General features: G+C 36.4%; 1 protein-coding gene across 4 annotated transcripts; it reads right to left on the reverse strand.

Annotated features, from left to right (window-relative positions):
- Window positions 1-708: 708 nt before the first annotated feature.
- On the reverse strand, window positions 709-20,569 carry CEP44 (centrosomal protein 44). 4 transcript variants are annotated; one of them, XM_081236721.1, is made up of 11 exons: window positions 20,236-20,565; window positions 15,212-15,350; window positions 12,484-12,631; window positions 11,163-11,309; window positions 10,660-10,782; window positions 8,297-8,458; window positions 7,114-7,320; window positions 6,558-6,633; window positions 3,984-4,108; window positions 3,674-3,711; window positions 709-2,896 (listed from the first exon to the last, which is right to left on the reverse strand). In XM_081236721.1, exons 2-11 carry the CDS (start codon window positions 15,298-15,300, stop codon window positions 2,854-2,856), a joined length of 1,158 nt encoding a protein of 385 aa, XP_081092847.1. In that variant the 5' UTR covers window positions 15,301-15,350; window positions 20,236-20,565; the 3' UTR covers window positions 709-2,853. The 4 variants fall into 4 exon arrangements, with proteins under 4 accessions (XP_081092847.1, XP_081092848.1, XP_081092849.1 ...); XM_081236722.1 differs by lacking the exon at window positions 20,236-20,565 and adding an exon at window positions 20,011-20,220; XM_081236723.1 differs by lacking the exon at window positions 20,236-20,565 and adding an exon at window positions 18,944-19,113.
- Window positions 20,570-20,645: the final 76 nt, after the last annotated feature.

Consider the following 20,645-nt stretch of genomic DNA (forward strand, 5'->3'; position numbering starts at 1 on the left):
TCTAATAAGTTGATTACACTCCAAGTACACAGCAATTTAAGTGAACTGAAGGATTATGTCTACAAATTAGGACCTACTAGGTGCCAGTTAGTGTTCCAAAACATTCAGCCTTCGTATCACTCTAATCCCCACCTTTCAACCTTCCTGGGTAACTAAAATTATGATTCTCTCCTTTTTATTAACACCCATCTATAATGTGTAATTCAAATAACTTATACATTTGGGATACTTATTGAAAAAGTGCTCTGGTTCTTAATTTTAAAACGCTGAGTTGAATACTTTGCATTAAAATTTTTTTAATCGAATAATTTCTATTAGTGATTTAGTGGACTTCAGAGAAAAATAAGACATACATACTATACAGTACCCATTCCTACATGTATTAGAAATAGATAAAAACCATGATAAAATGAGTATGGATTTTTAAAAATCCCCTCCCACCCCAATAAATCTGCACGTTCTCAGTGTCACTACTGCTTTCTTCACTCTTTGAGTGAGTCGTATAAACAACCGGACATTTTCACTAGGGGAACCTTGGGCTTATTAAAAAGTAACAATTAGATCTATAATGTTATTGGAGCTCACAAAATGTTGTCGCTTGTAAAACTGACAAGGTTCTTTTGCTCTTTAGTGCTTCCCCAAGTGCCTGTCAGTGATGTAAAGCTGTGAGGAATGAACAGCACGAAACGCAGCTCCAAAGGCTGGAAGTTTTATTTTGTAGGGAATGTATTACACGTTAAAACATTACATTACAAAGCGTTAAAGTAAAACAAACAAATATAGAACTACTTTTTCCAACTTAATAGTCCTTGGCTTTGCCTAGAATTTTCATACGGTTGACTTTACTTCTTCTTACTTCACCTTATGCATTCTTAGTGTTTCTATTTGACCTCTGTGCAGCTGTATTCACAGCGCACACTACAAATAGGGCCACACCAGCTGCTGATGCCTTTGTGGGCGGTATAATACATTACCTTTCATCCCACTTATGGGAGAATTAAGGGGATGGAGTTAGTGAAAATTTCAGTTAACTACGGGTTTAATTATGTAGCTCCGAATCTCTCCAGGACCCCCCTCCCCTACTTTCTCAAGACCTTCAAGTTAATCAAAAGGGGCTGGTCTGTGGTTCCCAACTACTAATCACCTAAGAGGGAAATCTTTTTCTACTTTTCTAAGAGAATTAGAACAATAAATAATTGTTCTCTCTTCAATAACTTCAGTGAAGTCAAATTTGCTTTATTTTCCCCCAAAGATTACATTGTCAAAGTAGTACAGTGAGATTCTTTGTAAGTATAAATGTCTGGTGGCGTTATGTGTTGATTTCATTAGTTCCTGTTTAAGTTGTTAGATAAAAGTATGAAAAAAATTTGGATTCCAAATTTCTACTAGATAATATAAGACATCTTTTACTGTATTTTCAATAGAAACTTATACTTGGCACACTTAATGTATATCAGGAAATTTAAAATGTTTAAAATCATCTAATAGGTATATATGTACACTAACATAAAGGAAAAAGGAGAGGGAGGGGAAAAAGAGACCGTGAGAAAAGATGATTTTTTCTTCTCTCTTGCACAAAAAAGAAAATTTCAAAAACACTTCTTTTTAAAATTGGAATTGAGTTTTTCAAAAGGGAAAATACGATCCTGTTTTACAGGAAATCACATCTTACTAAAAGGTAAAATACTGGCATGTAAACCACAAGGTGGTGCTACAATTCCATGCTGATGCTGAATTTTTAGAAGTTTAACTGACAAAGTAGTTTCTTTTATAATCTCTTGATTCATAACTTTTTACAATTGAAAAAATAAAGCTAATTGGATTCATTAATTCTAGAAATATTTACTGAAACTACTAAATTCAAAGTTGTATGCTAACTTCAAAAGTTTAAAGTATGATGACTACACGTGTACCTGTAGTAGAATATTAAAAATGCCTTCTTAAAAGTTAACTCTACTTAGAATTTTAACTTACTATTAATGTTTCATAGGTGACAAATATCAAATTACATTTATATAAACATAGGAATAAATAAAAGAATTTATCTAGTATTTTTAAATGAATTTCATTTTTCTTTTAATTTAACTTCCTCTAAGACTTTTTCTCTCTCTAGAAAGATATATAACTTCCCATCATTTAAAAAAACAAGAAACAAAACAACCCTCACTGTGTATCTTGTAATACAGGAATGGCCACCATCTGGGTCTGAGCTGTTGCTCTTAACACGTGTTACAGAATAGAGCACTAAAATACTCGGCACATTTTCACCATTGTCCAACCTGCTTTCAAACACAAAGGGAGAACCATGCCCTAACTTCCTCAGCGTTAACTGAAAACGTGTTGCTGCCTTTTGACTGAGCGTGAAATAGCTGTATTTTTGTTGTATTTCAATCTCAATGAGCATATTTAACTTTTCATTGCAAGATACTCATCAGTACAGATGGCAAGATGGTATGTATGAGAGCCTCCTGGGGACAATATGCAAGTCCCAGGTGGAGTGTTTCCAACAGGATGTAAACCATGGTCCTCAAGCCTGTACTTTAAAAAACTATTTAGCACGTTGCCAACAAATGTCAACACAAAAATACAGTGCTGGAATGACTTCACGCTGTAAAAGAAATGTACTGGCACCTAAGTTTCCCTAAGAATAGTAAAACAGTAAAGCGGTATAATAACAGCACAAAAATATTTAAGTATTTATTCAACATTGAATGAAAAAGCTAATATACCAAATGGAATTCCAATTCTAATAAAAATATTACAGTATATTAAAATTGCATAGAGAACTCTTTAAAATATATAACATGTACAGGAGCCAAAGTTCTAGAGAAGTTCATGCAGAAAATTCTATAATTAGTGATTTGGACATTTCAGTAACTCTGCAGTTTCTTCAAACCTGGAATACAATACATAAATAATATATTAAGTAAATAACAAATTCATAGTGAGGCATAGGAATTAGGTTGCTGCAGTTATGCTTTTGAGCCTTAAATAAATTTCAGTGATTATTTATAGGTAGTTACTGTTAATAAGTATACTATGGCCAGAAGGGGAGGAAAAACAACTAGAGTCAATTATGCGTCTTTAATTTTTGAAGCATAAGTTATTTCAGCGCATCTCAATTTCCAAAAAAAAAAAATATATAGTCTTTTAAAGTTGTAGGCTGCATGATAATCTTACACAATTTCATTTCATATTTTCTTTCAACTGTTCTTTAAAAAAATCATGTAATTTCATATTTGTACTAGATGAAAGTATCATATCTAGTATTACCATACCAACAATTTTCTGAAAAGGACTAGCAATACTTTCACAATACTTAAAATGTCTCCAAACCATCCATCTACATATACAATTTAGTATTTTGATAAAGTAGTTATCAAAAATAGATAACTTCTTGATTATCAACCAAAAATATCACTGCACTCTTTAATCTGCAATTAATTCCATTAACAATGTTTTACATCACTTGTTGGAAACAAAAACAGTGACTCATCTCACAAACACATAACTGGAGGTGGATTTATGATCCACTGGAGTCTTGAAGGAAATTCCACACCTGACTGAGGGACTTTCAAGGTTTGAAACACACATGCACATTCTTTATATACTGTAATCCAACACAATTCCCTATAGAGAAATGAATTTCTGTTGCCCCTTTTCTGTTACTTACATTTTTTTCATCCTTTCCATTTTCTGGATTGTTGTTTCCTTTAATTTAAAAAGCAACAAATTTAGGCCATTTCTCAAAGTAAACCATAATCAAAGATGGGCCGTGAACATATAAAACACAGTCTAAAACATTGCATTAAGTACCATTTATTTATCACAAAGAATTTTTATGAGATTAAGATTTACAGTTTCACTAAATCTTAGTGAATCTTAGTTGTAGAAGCCCATGGCTTCTCCAACTAAATCTAATGCTTGCTTGTTCTCCTGACCTTACAAAGGAAATCACCTAAGTAGTTGCCCGTTGTTCTTACCTCAGAAATATCTTTCAAACCACAGTAATTAATAGTTGAGGTTCTGGGAGCTGAATCGGATGATACCATACTATAACCAGAGGACAAAGGAATATCTGCTTGCCTTTCCTCTTTGCTTTTTCTATCTGTGGAGAAATTAAATTTTAGGTTACCTTTTCCTTTCATAGTAGAGTCAAATATCTAAAATATTATGTATAGAGGGAAGAAACATAAACATCTCAAAATAAAATGCCTACTGGTATCAGTCTAGATGAGTTTTAAAAATTCTTTTAGGATAGTGACCAGCATACGGAAATCTGGATGTTAAAAACTGGTCAATAAAAATCACAAAAAGTAATATTATCTTTATCATGATAGCAATCAATTGAATATGCAGGTTAATGTATTTTTAAATAAGCTACTGATCCGTGTATATTCTTTTCTTAAAATGGTGGCAACTATTACTAAAACTGACTATATGTACTTCCTAAAAATCAGGAAACATTCTACCCTAAGTTGATATGTATGGAAAACAATTGCTTAAAATCCAGGTTCCCAGGTTTATTGCTCTACAGAACTGAACAACTTTCCATTTCCAGTATCCTGATATTATTCAACAAAATGATGGAAAGTCTTTCCTACCATCGAATTGGATATAGAACATCAGAGATAAGACAAGCTCCTGTCCAACCAATCTCAGAAGCCCTATGTCTTTAGTCATGGTACATTTGGCTGCAAAAACAAGGCCAAAAAAAAAAAAAAATCAGGTACCCATTTAAACTGGTTTACATAGTTTAACTGTAAGCCTACACAGACAACCTCAGTCAGGGAACAAAGTGTTAGCACATGAGGACTCTGGTCTCGCATGGAGCCACAGTCTCTCCTGTCTCCTTCTCTTGCCCATTTGCTCCATTCCTCTACTTACTAATGGGCATGAACTTCACCAAAAGCATTCCCAACTTAACATGATCCTCAGATCAGACTGGTGAGCTGTTGCTCTCAACATCAAAAGGAATTCAAACCCTCTGCTTCCAGGGAGCATGGAGAGGTAAGGTGTAATGTGTCAGGCTTCATAAATTTGACTCAACTGATCAGGGTCAGATTATACATTTTTTGAGACTAGGTATTCAACTCATTCATAACCTATAATCCATTTCAGATACTGGTCTATCTGCTCATCACTCTTAAGTCCTAGCATAGGACTAATGTGTTAAAAGTATGTTCTGTAACCTGTTATTTAAAAAGTACTAAGTCCAAACAGGTGAAATCGAACTTGGAAAAGGCAATGTTTTGCAAATAGCAGACTTCAGTATTCTTTCAATGCATAAAAACTTGATTTCTACCATATACAGATAGATACTGGTGACAGAAGCACAGACATTATGCTCGACAGACCATAAGATGAAGTTCTTTCTCTCAAGGATCTTAGAGTTGAGCTTTGAAATTTGTTGAGTAATGAATGAAGGATAAATGGAAAAGAGTCAACTTTTACCAAATCTGAAATTTGTAGTCGATAATAAATCTACTGCCAGAAGCAGCATATCAAATAATTTTATTTAATGTATCTCAAATAATTTTATTTAATAACCTAATTATTGAACTTGTTTTCTGTGCAACGAAACTGGCACGTGAACTGAATATGTAGTGTTGAAGAGAAAACGTCAAAGCTAGTTTGCCTCTTTTCAAACATGTCCCATCATTCAACAGCTGTGTGGCCTTGGGCAGTTATTTAATCTCTCTTCCTCATCTGCAAAATATGGATTATAATAGCACTTATCTTGCTTTGAGAATTAAATGTTTTACTATCGCAGGTGGAACAGTGCAGGCCTGTAGTTACCACTACAATGTGTTGTTGTTAAATTGTTATACACATAGTAGCTGAAAGATTTAATGAGGTTAAACACCCACAGATTTAAAAAGTTAGCTTCATTATGAATGCTCAACTGGACAAAATATCTCTTCTGCAAGTATGATTTAATTATAAACATGACAAAACTTAGACCTTTGTCTTTTCAAAAAGTATAAGAATCAAAAAAATTAAAGCTTTAACTGAAAAGCAGCTCAGAAGTCTTACCCCTGCTGCTCCGTCACAATGAAAATGTCAGCAGCCTAGTGAGGTTAAGTGACACGGAGAAGATGTGTCCTAATTTTAGGTCCTTCTCATTTTATCACCACCAGGGAACTGTTGAAATGCAAGAGGTCTGTAACACTTTACAGGTTACTGACAAATGTTTTTTTTTTCTCTTACATATATTATTTACATATGCAAAAGCTACTACTTAAGTTTAAATTAGAAACTTTGGAGGTGCATTTATTATTCTAAAGCACTTTGCAATTAAAAGAGTAAAACATCTCTAAAAGGGTGCAATTTTGTACACTGGAAATTATTCGACTACTACATGTAAGACATGTAAGTCGGCTTTTCTAGCAATCCTTGACTTATAGTCTGTAAGTTTGATATTTTCCTTGTTTTTAGGAGCTTTGCGATTTCTAAAAAAATAAGGTTTGAGGATAATTAAAACGACCAAATACTATAAGAACATTTTTGTGAAAACTCCTTACCATATCACCAATTCCAGTACGCCAAGAACTTACCCGGATTGAGACTATCCATGTCGCTACTAGAAGCACAGTCTTCACTCATCTCATTAAACTCTATATATTCATCATTCTGGAATGATACAGTTTAGTATTTAGAATAAAATAAAAAGATATGTTCTCATTTTATGCTCTTACTGCTAAGCATAAAATATATAGATGACATAATAAATACTTACCTTTGATTATTTTATTTATAAGCAAAACATAAATATCCCTACATATAAAAACTGATCTTTTAAATGTGGAAGGAGAGAGAAAACTTGAATCTACTAACTTTCTAGGAAGGAAAGACAGACTAGGACCAGAAATGACATAACTGTCTCTAAAAGCTCAGCTTACAAGTTTGTCAGATTATCTTATTTGATGAAGAGAAAAGCAATAGTCACAACAACCATCACCAAACAGGGTGTTCCTAAACAGGCCTTTATCCCAACTGAACACTCCCATTACCTAAGTATTCTCTTATTTAACATTCCAAATAAGAGAATGATGAAATAATGAACAAAACTGTATCTTGAGATATTCTATAAATGTAAAGGAAAGAAAATACCTTTTTAGATAAAAGCATTTCTGTTTCAAGAAGAGTGACACGACTTAGAAGATCAACCCAGGTTTTTTCATTCACCATCACTTTCCCTTTCATTTTTTCTTCCAAAGATTCTAATCTACTTTCTATGCAAGTCAGTTTCTTCAGCTTTTCTTGGCATTCAGCAAACACAGTCTGTAGTGCAATAACCTCAGGATTGACTTCTGTACCCTAAAATGATTAGAAAGATTAAAAATATCACGCAGATTAAAATTCCTGTAATTCAGCGTATTCCCATTTCCACGCGTTGTTTCAATAGTTACAACAGGCAGGACAGCATGAGAGTTACGAGTGCTCCTTCTGGAGGAGGCACCTTGGACACTTAAACTAGCTCGTGCGAGATGTCCGATGCCTCAATTTCCTTATATATAAAAAAAAAAGATGACAAGAGTGCCAACTTCATTTGGGTCTTGTAAGATTAAATGGATTAATTTGTATAAAGCTCTTAGAACAGTATCAGTTTGTACAATAAAACTGTAAGTGACTAGCTTCTTATAACTAGACCTAGCAGAGAGCTAAGAGGAAATGACCGAGAAATGAGATTGTTTCGTCTGCTATAAACAGGAAGTAAGCCTAATGGTCATCTGGTAGTTTTTAAATGCCAACTGTATACCAAGATGAATAGAAGTCACAAGACATAGAAGTCGGACAGAAAAAGAAGTTTTAACAGAAGCAGTAGAGACAAGACACTATAATGGGGTCTGTGGCAATAAAGTAATAGCAACGATATTCCGAGAGAGACAGCAAAGGACAGCAAGGACCCCAAAAGGAAAATGAAAAGGTGGTAATGCCCCATTTTTTTCCATTCATCAATATGGGGAAGAGGTGATAAAGAACCTTCACTAAACAAAGTAGTATATCTCTATCTCTCACCAGACCGTCAATTCCTTGAAGTCAAGTCCTATGTCTTATTCATCTTTGCATTACCCATGACATCTCTCCTAGTACCCTAAATATAAGCAGCAAATAATATCTTTTGAATTATATTCAGTAAGACTTATTGATTCTTAAGTAATGGTAACAAAGGTAACATGTCATGATCAATAATTTAAAAGGCTACAAATGTTCCAAAGATTAGATGCTGAAATAATCATGTATATCAAAGCAAGAAATATCGGCATCTGTTAAAGAAGTCCCAGATTCTTACTTGCTGCTCACACTTAATTTCAGGAACCTGTAATTCAGGAATCTTTATTCCAGCAGCCTTTAAGTCACAAATATCAAATGCTTCACTAACACCTGTTACTGTATCTTCAGGAATGTTAGCACCATCTTCATTGTACAGGTGCCGGATCACCACAGCTTTCTTCTGCACAGAGAAAAACATGTCAGAGATGCTTCCCTGTTCTCCACAATTATTTTAAACATTCAAAAGAAACATCCTATCTTCCATTTAAGATTTACAGAAGTTTAAATTACCACATATGCATATACCAAATATTACAAACTTATTAATATTATTTTAGGTGTGATGATACAACTGTGGTCATGATTTTTAAAAAGCATTCTTATATTTTACAAAAATATTGAAATATTTATTCAATGATGTCTGGGACTTGTTTCAAATGGTTTCAGGTTTGGGAGAAAAGATGTTGGGAAAGTGGTTACAATTAAGATGAAACAAGATTAGCAAAGAGTTGACAAATTGCTGAGTCACAGAATGGATACTTTTGTACAGGTTTGAAATGTTCCATAAGAAGAAGTTATTTTTAAAAGGTTAACACACTATTCACATGTAGATAATCAAGAACTGGCTTTATGAGTAGGACTCATTACAATTTTTTTTTGGTATTAAACAAACCACAAAACATAAGACTGTCAATAACAATTCAAACTAAGGGAAGCTCCTGAGAGTAAAGGCACCAGGTCAAACCGCATTTACGTAGGACTCTTCTGCCTACTTCTTTTCTACGGGCAACCTGCGTATGAACATGAACTCAGCACATGTGACACAGAAGTCACAACTACCACCCCAGAGAAGGCACTGGGGAGGAGAGAACTTGCTTCAGTATTGACTCAGTTTTTCATGTAAACAAAGGAATGCACTTACTACTCCAACTTTTCTAAACTGGAATACTTTTAATAACTATTCAAATTTCTGAGAATTAAGAATTTGATGTAATTTACAAAATTTTGATGGATAACAAAGGAAACTTTATTTTACGAAAATTAAAAAGTCTCATGTCTTCAAATTTTGTATCTTTCTTTGTTAGGACAATTTAGATCACCCCTCAGCCCCCATAGTGAAACAGAAGATTGAAAAATACATTCAGTTCTATCAACTCATACTTAGTAAGTCCCTACAGTGGACTTAATCCTGTGCTAAGCACAATGAATATTAAAAAATCAGTGTAAAAAAATCCCTGTTTAGATAAATTCTAGTTGGGAAAGGATACAAGACACTTACATTCCTTTTCATATTGCCCTCATCACCTGGAGCAAAACAGGCATATTTTATTTTAAAGTTACTGACATAAGAGCCTTTTTCTTACAGTTAAATGTCACTACTTTTTATAATGGCATAAAGTATAAATATCTTCACAGATTCTGTTTATATAACTCATATTTTGAATTGGGGAAAAATAATTCCCTAGATTTTACTTCAGCCAAAAAATACTCACATTCCTTTATCTAATGACACATCAGTTATTCATCTGGTAGTCTATCCTTCAATCTCAAAGGGCTTGCCCAAGGTGGAAGACAGCTGAAAGTATATTTACCATTATAAAATAATATTTTGGCTTCATTTTCCCTTGGGGATGGAAAAACTATCCCTAATGGCATTGGACTCATTCAGCCACAGGTGCTTGAAGGAGACAAGGGCAGGGAAGATATCTACCAACAAAGAGAAAACATTCAAAACACTACCCCAAAACCAGATTATAGATTTAAGGAACTACCAATCATTGGATAATTCACAGTCCTGGTATAGAAATATGAATGTATGTAAATCATGACCTATCACTGTAAGTAAAGGGAGGGTCTTTAGGAAGACTAAATATGTAATTAAGTGCAAATGTTCATGATCGCAAGAGGCAGAATTAAAGATTAGAAATATAAAGAGAAAGGCTGTTCGGTTGTACATTTCTACCCTCTTCTTATAACTTTAGGAATGTTCCCAGATAATATGTGATATGCACTGTTAAAAATCCTTACACTTGGGCCTCCCTGGTGGCGCGGTGGTTGGGAGTCCGCCTGCCGATGCAGGGGATACGGGTTCGTGCCCCGGTCTGGGAGGATCCCATGTGCCGCGGAGCGGCTGGGCCCGTGAGCCGTGGCCTCTGGGCCTGCGCGTCCGGAGCCTGTGCTCCGCAACGGGAGAGGCCGCAACAGTGAGAGGCCTGCATACCGCAAAAAGAAAAAAAAAAAAAAAAAAAAAAATCCTTACACTCTAATGTCTAAGCAGAATGTTTTACCAGATGCTAGTCAGAAAAGTGAACCTTATACGTTGGATTGACTAGGTAGGTAACTCTTAACACTACATGACACATTCTCTTTGTATTTTCCCACCTTTCCTGAAGTCATAAACCTGCCAGTGACGTCAATGCCCACAGGTTCAGTTGATGTCTTCTCAGCGCTTGAACAAGGTTCTGACTTAGCAGAACTGATTTTTTTTCTTTGTTGTGATGGAGTCTTAAAAAAAGGTATTAAGATGTCATAAATTATGTGGGAAAGCATGATGTATATATTAAATTCCTCTATCACTTAAATTTTCATATGAAATGTGACTGCCAAATAATGCCGAGTCTAATGAGACTACACGTCTTTTGAAAACTACAAAGTGATGAAAATGTATTATGTTTGAACTATTAGTTTAGGACTAGTAGCTCCAAGTCACAAATGTGCAAAAACAAGTCACTAGTATTTAAAGCAAACATCAGGCATTGTAAGGTTACCCAGACCTGTGAATAGTGCAGTAATTGCACTATGCATTAATTTGCTGACTAGGGTATTGACTTTATACATTAAAATATAGCAACTTAGCCTAAGTTAAAATCTATTAATAAAATTACCTTCTCAAGACCACTCAACTCCTTGTGCTTTTTCATCACACAATTTAAAATGTCACATAAAATTTGGATTTTCCATTCTGCAAATCCACATTGGAGAAACTGCTTTTTCGTCAAGATTGGTTTATAATTAAATTGATCACGAAGAAGCTGTAAAGAGGAAACAGATCAATGTAATAATTGGGAGCAATTTCTTTCAAAAATCCAAAATTATAAATGACCACCTGGTCAGGGGTGTACTGCCATTTCTGAGAGGAGAGAGGGGAGGATTAAGCCATTATATACAGGGCACTAAAGAAACCTGTAGGGGTGCTGTGAGTCCTGACCAGGTAGAAGAATAGGTAGGAAACAGTTAGCTAGGGATGTACCAGAGTATAGATAGCTGTCCAGAGAGATGAAAAAAGATATAAAAAGTTCAAATATCCTCATAGGTACTAAAAAAAAAAAAAAAAACTCTACTACAGCAGATATCAGAAAACCACAGTTCTATTTGTTTATAGAAATCATGACTTGATTTTTAGACAAATTGGTAGGCTACTGAGTTTCGATTTCTCATGTATAAAATGAGAGATACAGATTAAACCAGTAATTTTCAAAACCTACTCTGTGGACCCTGGGATTTCCTAGAAATGCCTCTCAGGCTTCCATGGAAGCTTTCTGGGGTGAGAGACAAAGAAAGGGAAGATTAAACAGAGACTATATTCAAAGGCTACCACTTCATCAAACTCTACCTAAAAAAGAAAAAAATCAAGATTTGATTTGATAAATGGGTTTTACTATTTTTTTTAAAAAGGTTAAGAAAACCACAGTACGTGAGCAAAAATTAATGATACAAAGTAGGGTTCTGAAAAATCAAACATGAGATTAAGTTCAGGATACATATAGTACAAGTGCAGGTACTGGAGTAGATAATAAGACATGGTTTCAGACCTCAAGGAACACAAGTTGTTCCAACATAAGTTGTAGTCCCTTCTTATAAACAACTAAATTAACTCACAATTTTCTGAACCAAAACTTTACTCACTAAAACCACATTTCTCTCTAACTTCTGCCAGTATATCAAATTTTACTAAAATTTGATATAAAAAAGGCAAATGATAACGAATGACAATTACCAGTCCTCATATTTATTAGAATATGAAACATACAGCAAACTTGAATTGCATCTTGATTATAACAGGGACTGCATTTACAGGAGATAAATGCATCTGAAAATACTCTGTCAACTATGTATGCGGCATATATTTGAGTTATAATAACATTAATCTTAAGAAAACCATTCAATGACTTCTAAAAGAATTATTGTTTCATAAATTCAAAATACCTTGTAGACAGCATCTATGAAGCGTAAGTCATTCTTTGCTATGAGTTCTACATTGGAGTCCACCAGAAGTTCTGCTACATAAGGTGAATATGAGGTAAGGGAATAGCTGATGATGGGCAGAGAGGCTGCTGTGTCTCCCTTTACCAAACTGTTAGGAAAAACAGAAAAAGATTTTTAATAAGCTTAATTCCACAAAGTTGGATAATCAGGGAAATAAAAGAAACACTGTCAAAAACTCATAATTTAACACAATAGCCATAATAACTAGGTGATGCACAAGACCCTTTAGATTCCATCCCCTACTCTAAACCAGTGTAGGCAAATTAACTATGAAACAAAAACTCTTTAGTACCAACAGTCTATTTACCACAGTATTTATTGATTTTCCAAAGCTTAGCCTTACTCGATCTAGTCCATTTTCTCCTACTAATAAAGCAAATGTATGGTCTTACAGTATACAAGTAGGCTTTATGGTTTTGCAAACACCTCTCACATTACCTCACTTGCTCTTTATCACAAAGCTGCAAAGGGAAAAGATTAGGAATTCTAAGTTACAGATGAGGAAAACAGGGCTGGAAAAGCTATCAACTGTGACTAGGCTGACCAGTTTACTATCTTCCCCTGACATCGGGCCCATTTGGAATCTACCTTACTAGCTTACGCTAATTCCTCCAGCCTAGAAAGGTATCCTACTCTTCTGTTATCTGTCATTCATTCTTTGTGAATCATCAGTCAAATCTCAAGCCTCCCATGAAGCCATCTTTCTGATCCACAAGGATCTCTCTCAGAACGACTCCCCAGGTGTTCAGTATCTGACACCTGATGCTCTGCCGTGTACTGTTGTCTAACTGTCTCCACACACAGATCTTGTTTCTCAAGGAGAAGTGCCTTCACTGATTCTCTCACAACAAGGCACAGAAAGTATTTGTTCAACTGATGTGATAATGTACTTACTTAGAACATTTGTTTTCCACAAAATTCAAACATATACATAAATCTCCCCATCCTTGCCCAATTTTTTTCAATAAGGCAGGGAACAAATATGATAAGATTATATTTTGTTTTTTGCAGGACAAACATAAATTGTTTCTCTTTTATGTTCATGGGTAAAATTATAATTTACCCAATGAGAAAACTGCTCTAGCAACCTTGTCTCTCTGTAAGACAGTTCAAAACAGGAAATGAAAAAGTACTTTTTTTGAGCAAAATGTGTCCATCTTATCCACATTATGAATAGTAAACAGACAGGTCTGCATTTAATACCTCTTACGTTAAACAATCTCAAAACTCTTGGCTACCTAGTTTCTAAGGACTTAGACTAGAAACAGTAAGAGAAACAGATATTATAAATTGACAGGCCAACACGAAAAACAGCAGATGTCAGGAAAAAACTTTAAAATGGCCAAAAAGTATAAAGAATCAAAATACGCGGAGGGTGCATTGTATGTGTATGTGTGCGTGTCGGATCGGGGCGAGCAATCTGAAGCAGCAGCAAGTAGCACGACCCGTCTCAATAAACCCTGCAGACATTACTATCTTATAAGATAATCTAAGCTTGTTCTTAATGATACTCTTGGGTCAATAAGAAAATCAAATGTTTGAATGCTGTATCCAGAAGACAGGAGAATCATCAGTATATTTTAGAATTATTCCTATCCAAAATGTCTGTTAAAATGTTAATACTTAAAGTGGGAAGAAGAAAACTTGCCTACTCAAACTGATTCAGCCCCTGCCAGTCTGGATAGTAGAGATTTCCCTGTTTTGAGGAACCAGTATATGACTGGTACACACTGTAGGAGCAGACGAGGGAATGCCTTCTGCTTCTCACATAGGATGCTCGTAATAGCAGTCATCAGAGCTAAGCCTTCCCTAGTCTCCTCAGTATCCATTCACTCGCAGCCTTCTCTTGGTTAGCTTTCCCTAATTTACAAGACTATCTAGGATGCTACTGGGTTAAACCAACCCAGTTTCCCTCACTACTTGAACATATGCCTAATCTGGACTTGTCCCTCGACACGGTCATTGAATAAATGTCTAATTAGCTTCTAAGATGTGCCAGGCAGTTCGAGATGTGGGGGGCTGCAGTGAACTAAACAAAAAGTCCCAGATGTCAGGCTGCATTCTAGTGGGGGGGAACATTTAACCAGTCAGCCATCCCAGGGAGGAAGGAAAAGAGGTATTAAACGATAAGAGGATGATGGGAGTACCATATTAGGTTGGCAGAATTAAAGAAATGTACCTTGTGACATCCTACAAAGGCGAGTAAGTCACATTTGGAAAGTGGAAACTAAAGCAAAAGGTTTAAGTGAGATAGCTTAATAACAATCTTCAAGCATGGTATAAATTGTCATAAGAAATCTTTAACTAGAATCTTCCGAATCAAAAAGGAATACCACCCAACTAAATGTGCGAGGGTGGTAAATTACAGAACTAATGAAATCCATTACACTTCCGTGAGATTAAATGTACAGAGACCACACCTGAGTCTAACAATATTGTGCTACTACTTCTAAAAGTTGTTTTAAATCTCCTGAGCTGGAATTTTCCATTAATTCCTACTTAGAAACAAACTCCTAACTGCTTTCTAAAAATCTCTTAGTCATTTCAAGGAAAAAATTTAAAGGACCCAGATAAAATCTAGATTTTTATTTAGATACTCCCCTCATGTCAAGCATTACCTCACATCATTACTGAAAATAATACAAAGAAGTTTGATATTGTAGCTCACCCTACACAATCCACCTCTCTAGGATAATTTAGCGAGCGAAGCACTTGTTCTAGGTTCCGTAAGCTTCTTTTTAAGTCACCTGTTGCCATTATTTAACATTCGATTCAGCTCCAGCTTTGGAAGTTATCTAATTTTTCACCTAAAAAAAAAAATCCATGAAACACTGCTCAACTCTTTGTATTTTTGAACCTTCTCTAATCTCTTTTGTTCAATCTCATACACACTTACCATATTTTTCTTAGCTATTTCTCCCCTAATTCATCTTCCCTCCTGGTGTAGTACTGTCTTGTATCTTCCATATATTCCTGAATGTCAGGTGCACTTTTCCCCTCAATATTTTTTCACTAAAAAAATAAGTTTGCCTTATGTTCATCTTCTAACAATGTGTCTGATATTATATGACACTCTCCCAAATACTTAATGGTACAACGAAGTACAATTTGGGAAGACATATCACCCTAAAATAATCTCCATCAATGACTATTTTGGATGCTTATAAAGGGTACATAATAAAAATCAGTAAGAAATGGAGACAAAGAAATTTAGCACAGATTTGGTTAGTATTCCCAGGGTTCTGAACTTACATAGTTGTAAATCAGATCGTTTGCTTAAAAAATAAAAATAGATAAGTTAAAAGAAATTCAGAATTCAGCTGGTTAAATATGGCAGCTGGTTAAATGCACGTTACCTTCATTCCCTTTTCTAAACACCACTAAAATGAAAGTAAATGATTAGAAACCATATATACTCATCAGGGTAAAGAAAACTAGAGGGGATTCCACATGACAAAGGATGTGTCAACAAAATTTTGGAAGATGGAAAACAGATGGATGAGTGATAACCAACCTAGCAGAGCAAAGGTAGGTCAATCCCATCCTCCTATTTAGGAGGAAGCCAACAACAGCAACAGGTTCAGAAATGAGGGGACCTGATACTTCTGAAAGGCTGAAGGCTAAGGCTAGGGCCTTGAAATAAGAATGATTATCTGAAAGTCCGTGTAAGAAGCTGCTAAACCCTAGATTTTTACTTTCCCTCTGCTTCCCCTCCCACCCCCCACCCCCAGACACATATAACTTGCTCAGCTAGGCAACTACCTCTGATTCCCCAGGTTTAGCAATGAGTTTTTAGAAAATATCAGCACAACCCATAAAAAAATTGAGTTGGAATTCATTAAGATTAAACTTCTGTTCTACAAAATACACTGTTAAGAAAAAGAAAAGACAGGCTGCAGACAGAATATTTATAAAACACATACTGGATAAAAGACTTGTTTCTGAAGTATACAAAGAATTCTTAAATGTAAGAGTAAGAAAACAAACAACCCAATTTAAAAATGGGCAAAATATCTGAAAATCTCATTAAAGAAGATACACAGATGGCAAATAAGCATATAAGATGCTCAACATCAAATGTCTTTAAGTAATTACAAATTTACAAAATGATACCACTGCATATCTATTACAATGGTTAGAATCCAAAAAACTGACAGTACCAAATGCTTGTGAGCATACGGAGCAACAGGAACTCTCATTTTTGGTGGGTGGGAATGCGAATCGCATAGCCATTTTGGAAGACAGTTTGGCAGACTCTTACAAAGCTAAACACCACTCAATCAGCAATTGTGCTTATTTACCCAAGTGATTTGAAAATTTAATGCACATACAAGATCCTGCACGCAAATGTTTACAGCAGCTCCGCTGCTAATCACCCAAAACTGCAAGCAGTCAGGATGTCCTTCAATAGCCAAATGAATTTTAAAAATGAACACATCCATACAACGGGACATTATTCAGCAATAAAGAGCGAGCTACGAAGCCACAAAAAGACATGAATGAACCTTAATGCATATTGCTAAGTAAAAGGAACCAGTCTGAAAAGGGTACATATTGTTTGGTTTCCATTTTATGATATTCTGGAAAAGGCAAAACTGTGGAGACAATAAAAAGTGCAGAGATCACGGCTGCAAGGATTCAGAGGTAAGAGGGAGGGTCACATACAGGTAATGCGCAAAGCTACCTCACAGAGGGGGTGGGTGGAAAAGCTGCTAAGTAACTTTGGAAATGAGTGGAGCCTGTGAGACTATAGGCAAAGTGAGCTGCACAGAAACACTGTACTCCAGTGTATAAAGTTGTTTCCCATGTACATATGAGGTAATTCCACATATATGCTGGAATTGAACAATTAAGTAAATGGATGGCTAAATAGTAGAAGCCAGGATTCTCATTGCTGGAGTGGGAATTTACAGATAAGCAAGGGGACCAGATTGGAATGAGCCACGCCTCATGGTTTAGTTAGACATGCAAGTATGAACTCATGTTTAGCTTAATATAGATGCAGAATATGTGTAGTGCTGGCTCCCTGGAGAAATGGCCAATTCTAGGACTGGGGCAGGACATATATGAGATGAGCCTGAGGCATTATATAATTCTAGAAAGTAAGAAATTACACACAAAACAAACAAACCAATCCCACACGTATGTCATAGGGACACAGGAACCAAATGAAACAGCTTCCAGTGGTCAAAGCTGAAACAATTTGAACAGCAAAAACAACAAAATCAGGCATTTGATAAAATTCAACATTTAGGATATAATTCTTAGGACGTTAGGAATAGAAGGGAACTGCCTGCAGTCATCACCAGGATATCTACAAAAAATTTACTGCAAACATCATATGTAAAGGTGAAATATTGAAAGCTTTCTTCCTGAGACTGGGAAAAGGCAAGCTGATCCACTCTCACCATTTCTATTCAATACTGTACTAGAGGTCTTAGACAGTACAAAAATACAAGAAAAAGAAATAAAAGGAATAAAGACTATAAAGGAAGAAATAAAAATGTCATTAGTCACAGACAATTTAATTGCATTTGAAAAAATCCAAAAGAAATCAAATGTATTTAGCACGGTTGCTGGATAGCTGGCCAATATACAAGTATCAATTGTATTTCTCTGTATTACCCCAATAATTTCTAAATTATGTTTAAATATGTTAAAAAATATATGTGTAAATAATTCACTAGCCTCCAATATCATAAACATGTGAATAAATCTAAAACGGATCTGTAAGACCTCAAAACAAAAAAAACAGAAAACTTCATTGAGATAAATTAAAGAAGCCCTAAATAAGAGGTCTACATCTTGAGCAAGGATTTAAAGACTCAGTAAGTCGATCCATAATTCAATGTATTCCCTCCATGCCATCCCTCCCCAAAACTCCCTACAGTTTTTTAAAGGTGGAAATTGACAAGCTGATTCCAATATTTGCATAGATATGCAAAAGATAAACAATAAATAACACAATGCTGAAGAAGATCAAAATTGGAAAATTCAACCACTGGATAATGAGACTCATTATAAAGTTAAATTTAGAATTATTGAAAATATCTACAAACAGAACAATGGAATGGAATAACGTACAGAAATAGACCATGCATACATTGACACTAGACTTATGACAAAGTTGATGCAGAGTAGCCCTGGAAAATGGATGGTCTTTTTCAATAAATGGTACTGTGTCAACGGAATATCCAAATGGGATAAATGAATCCTGACCCCTTGATGTAAAGGGTACCTCACATCCGTCACAATTAATTCCAGGTTTGTTGTTGAAGATCTACATGTAAAATGTAAGACAAATAGGCTTTCTGGAGATCACAGAGAATATCTTTATGATCTTCAGGTAGAAAAAGATTTCTTGTCTTATAACTGATAAAATGAACCACATTAAACTTACTAACTTCTGTTCATCAAAAGATACCCTTAGGGCTTCCCTGGTGGCGCAGTGGTTGAGAGTCCGCCTGTCGATGCAGGGGATACAGGTTCGTGCCCCGGTCCGGGAGGATCCCACATGCCGCGGAGCGGCTAGGCCCGTGAGCCATGGCCGCTGAGCCTGCGCGTCCGGAGCCTGTGCTCCGCAACGGGAGAGGCCACAACAGTGAGAGGCCCGCGTACCGCAAACAAAACAAAACAAAAAAGCCAATTTAGGACTTGTGCACATTTTAACATAGTAGTTTCAGACATGAAAAGTAACTTTTTAAGAAATCGCTTAACATTTTTGCTTTATAACCCTGATAAAAAGAAATTAAAAGACAAAAGCATATATCACTCAGCTTGTGGCACAGATTCAACCATTAAGATGGTCTCAATATTGTTTCCTAGCTTCCTCCAGAGAGTTCTCTGCTACTAGTTAGGTCTGCCCCACTGAATTTATTACAGGCGACATCGTGGAAATGGTATAAAATAGCATTTTTAAGATTTTTAATCTAGTTGAATCTCACTGTTGTTAGAGGTCATTAAATGATGCCTCCCAATGGAATGCCATTGAACTCAGTGATTTTTGTTCAGAATGAAGCAACTACACCGACTGGTGAAATGATGACGGTCGATGTCTAAGAGTTTGTGACAGCTCATAACGCTAAATATTATCTATCAAAAATAGAGGAGAAAATTGGGGAAAACGGGGAGTAAGGGTCAAGTATATAACCCTGTAGGATTGCTGTGTTCATATATAAAACCGTTAACAGGTTTGTGGATAATTTTAGAAAAACAGTCTACTACAGCCCTAATTCCGGAATCCAAATTTCAAGATTGATTTTTTTTTACGGTAAGGGAAAAATCTATAGTCCTGTAGGAAAGTGGAGAAACACTGAAACACTAGGGAAATGTAAAGCAAGGAAAACATCAACTATTCTCAGCTCTTCCTTCTCATCAGTATTTCCAAGGAGCCGGACTGCCCCTCAGCTCAGAGGCTCCAACAGCAGGAATCGGTCCGTCTAGGACTTCCCCACCCTAAGTTACAACCTGATTTTAGAAGATGAGCTCTTCCCATTTCTTCGTTATCAAAAGGATATCCCAGTCGGGTTCACGGGCAAGGCAGGTCTAGCGCTCTCCTCCCCTGCACGTGATTTAAAAGGATGAAAAGGCAGCCCTGGTCACTCGCCCCAGCCGGGGCCTCGGTTAGGGAAGCGGAGAGAGGCGACCTCGGCCCATCCCGGGGCGCAGCCCCGCCTGCAACCCCGCGCTCACCCAGCAGCGGCCGAGCAAAGAACGGGCTCCAAAGGCCTCCGGCCCCGCACAACGGGCATGTGCAATCCCAGAGCCCCGGGAGCCCAGCCTCCAGCAACGACTTCCTGCGGCCCGACGCCGAAGCCGGGGCGCGCTTCTCCCGCCGACCGTTTGTATTCTGAGCAGCGGGTGGAAGCCCGCCACACACCGCGGCAGGACCTTCCAAGCTGCCGGCTCCTCTGCGCTCCTGGATTCCCCGCTGCAGATTCCACAGCACGTTCGTACAGAGCCCTGGGAAGACTGACCCTGCCGAGAGTCTTTTCTACGTCCAGTCCGATCCCAAGGTGCAGATTTGAAGTCTGCCCGTTTCTGAGGCTCAGAGGGGCTCGGACTGCGAAGTAAGAGACCGGGACTCTGTGGCGAATCGTAGA

Source organism: Mesoplodon bidens (genome assembly GCF_964165515.1).
Source record: "Mesoplodon bidens genome assembly, chromosome: 6".
NCBI classification, from domain to species: domain Eukaryota; kingdom Metazoa; phylum Chordata; class Mammalia; order Artiodactyla; family Ziphiidae; genus Mesoplodon; species Mesoplodon bidens.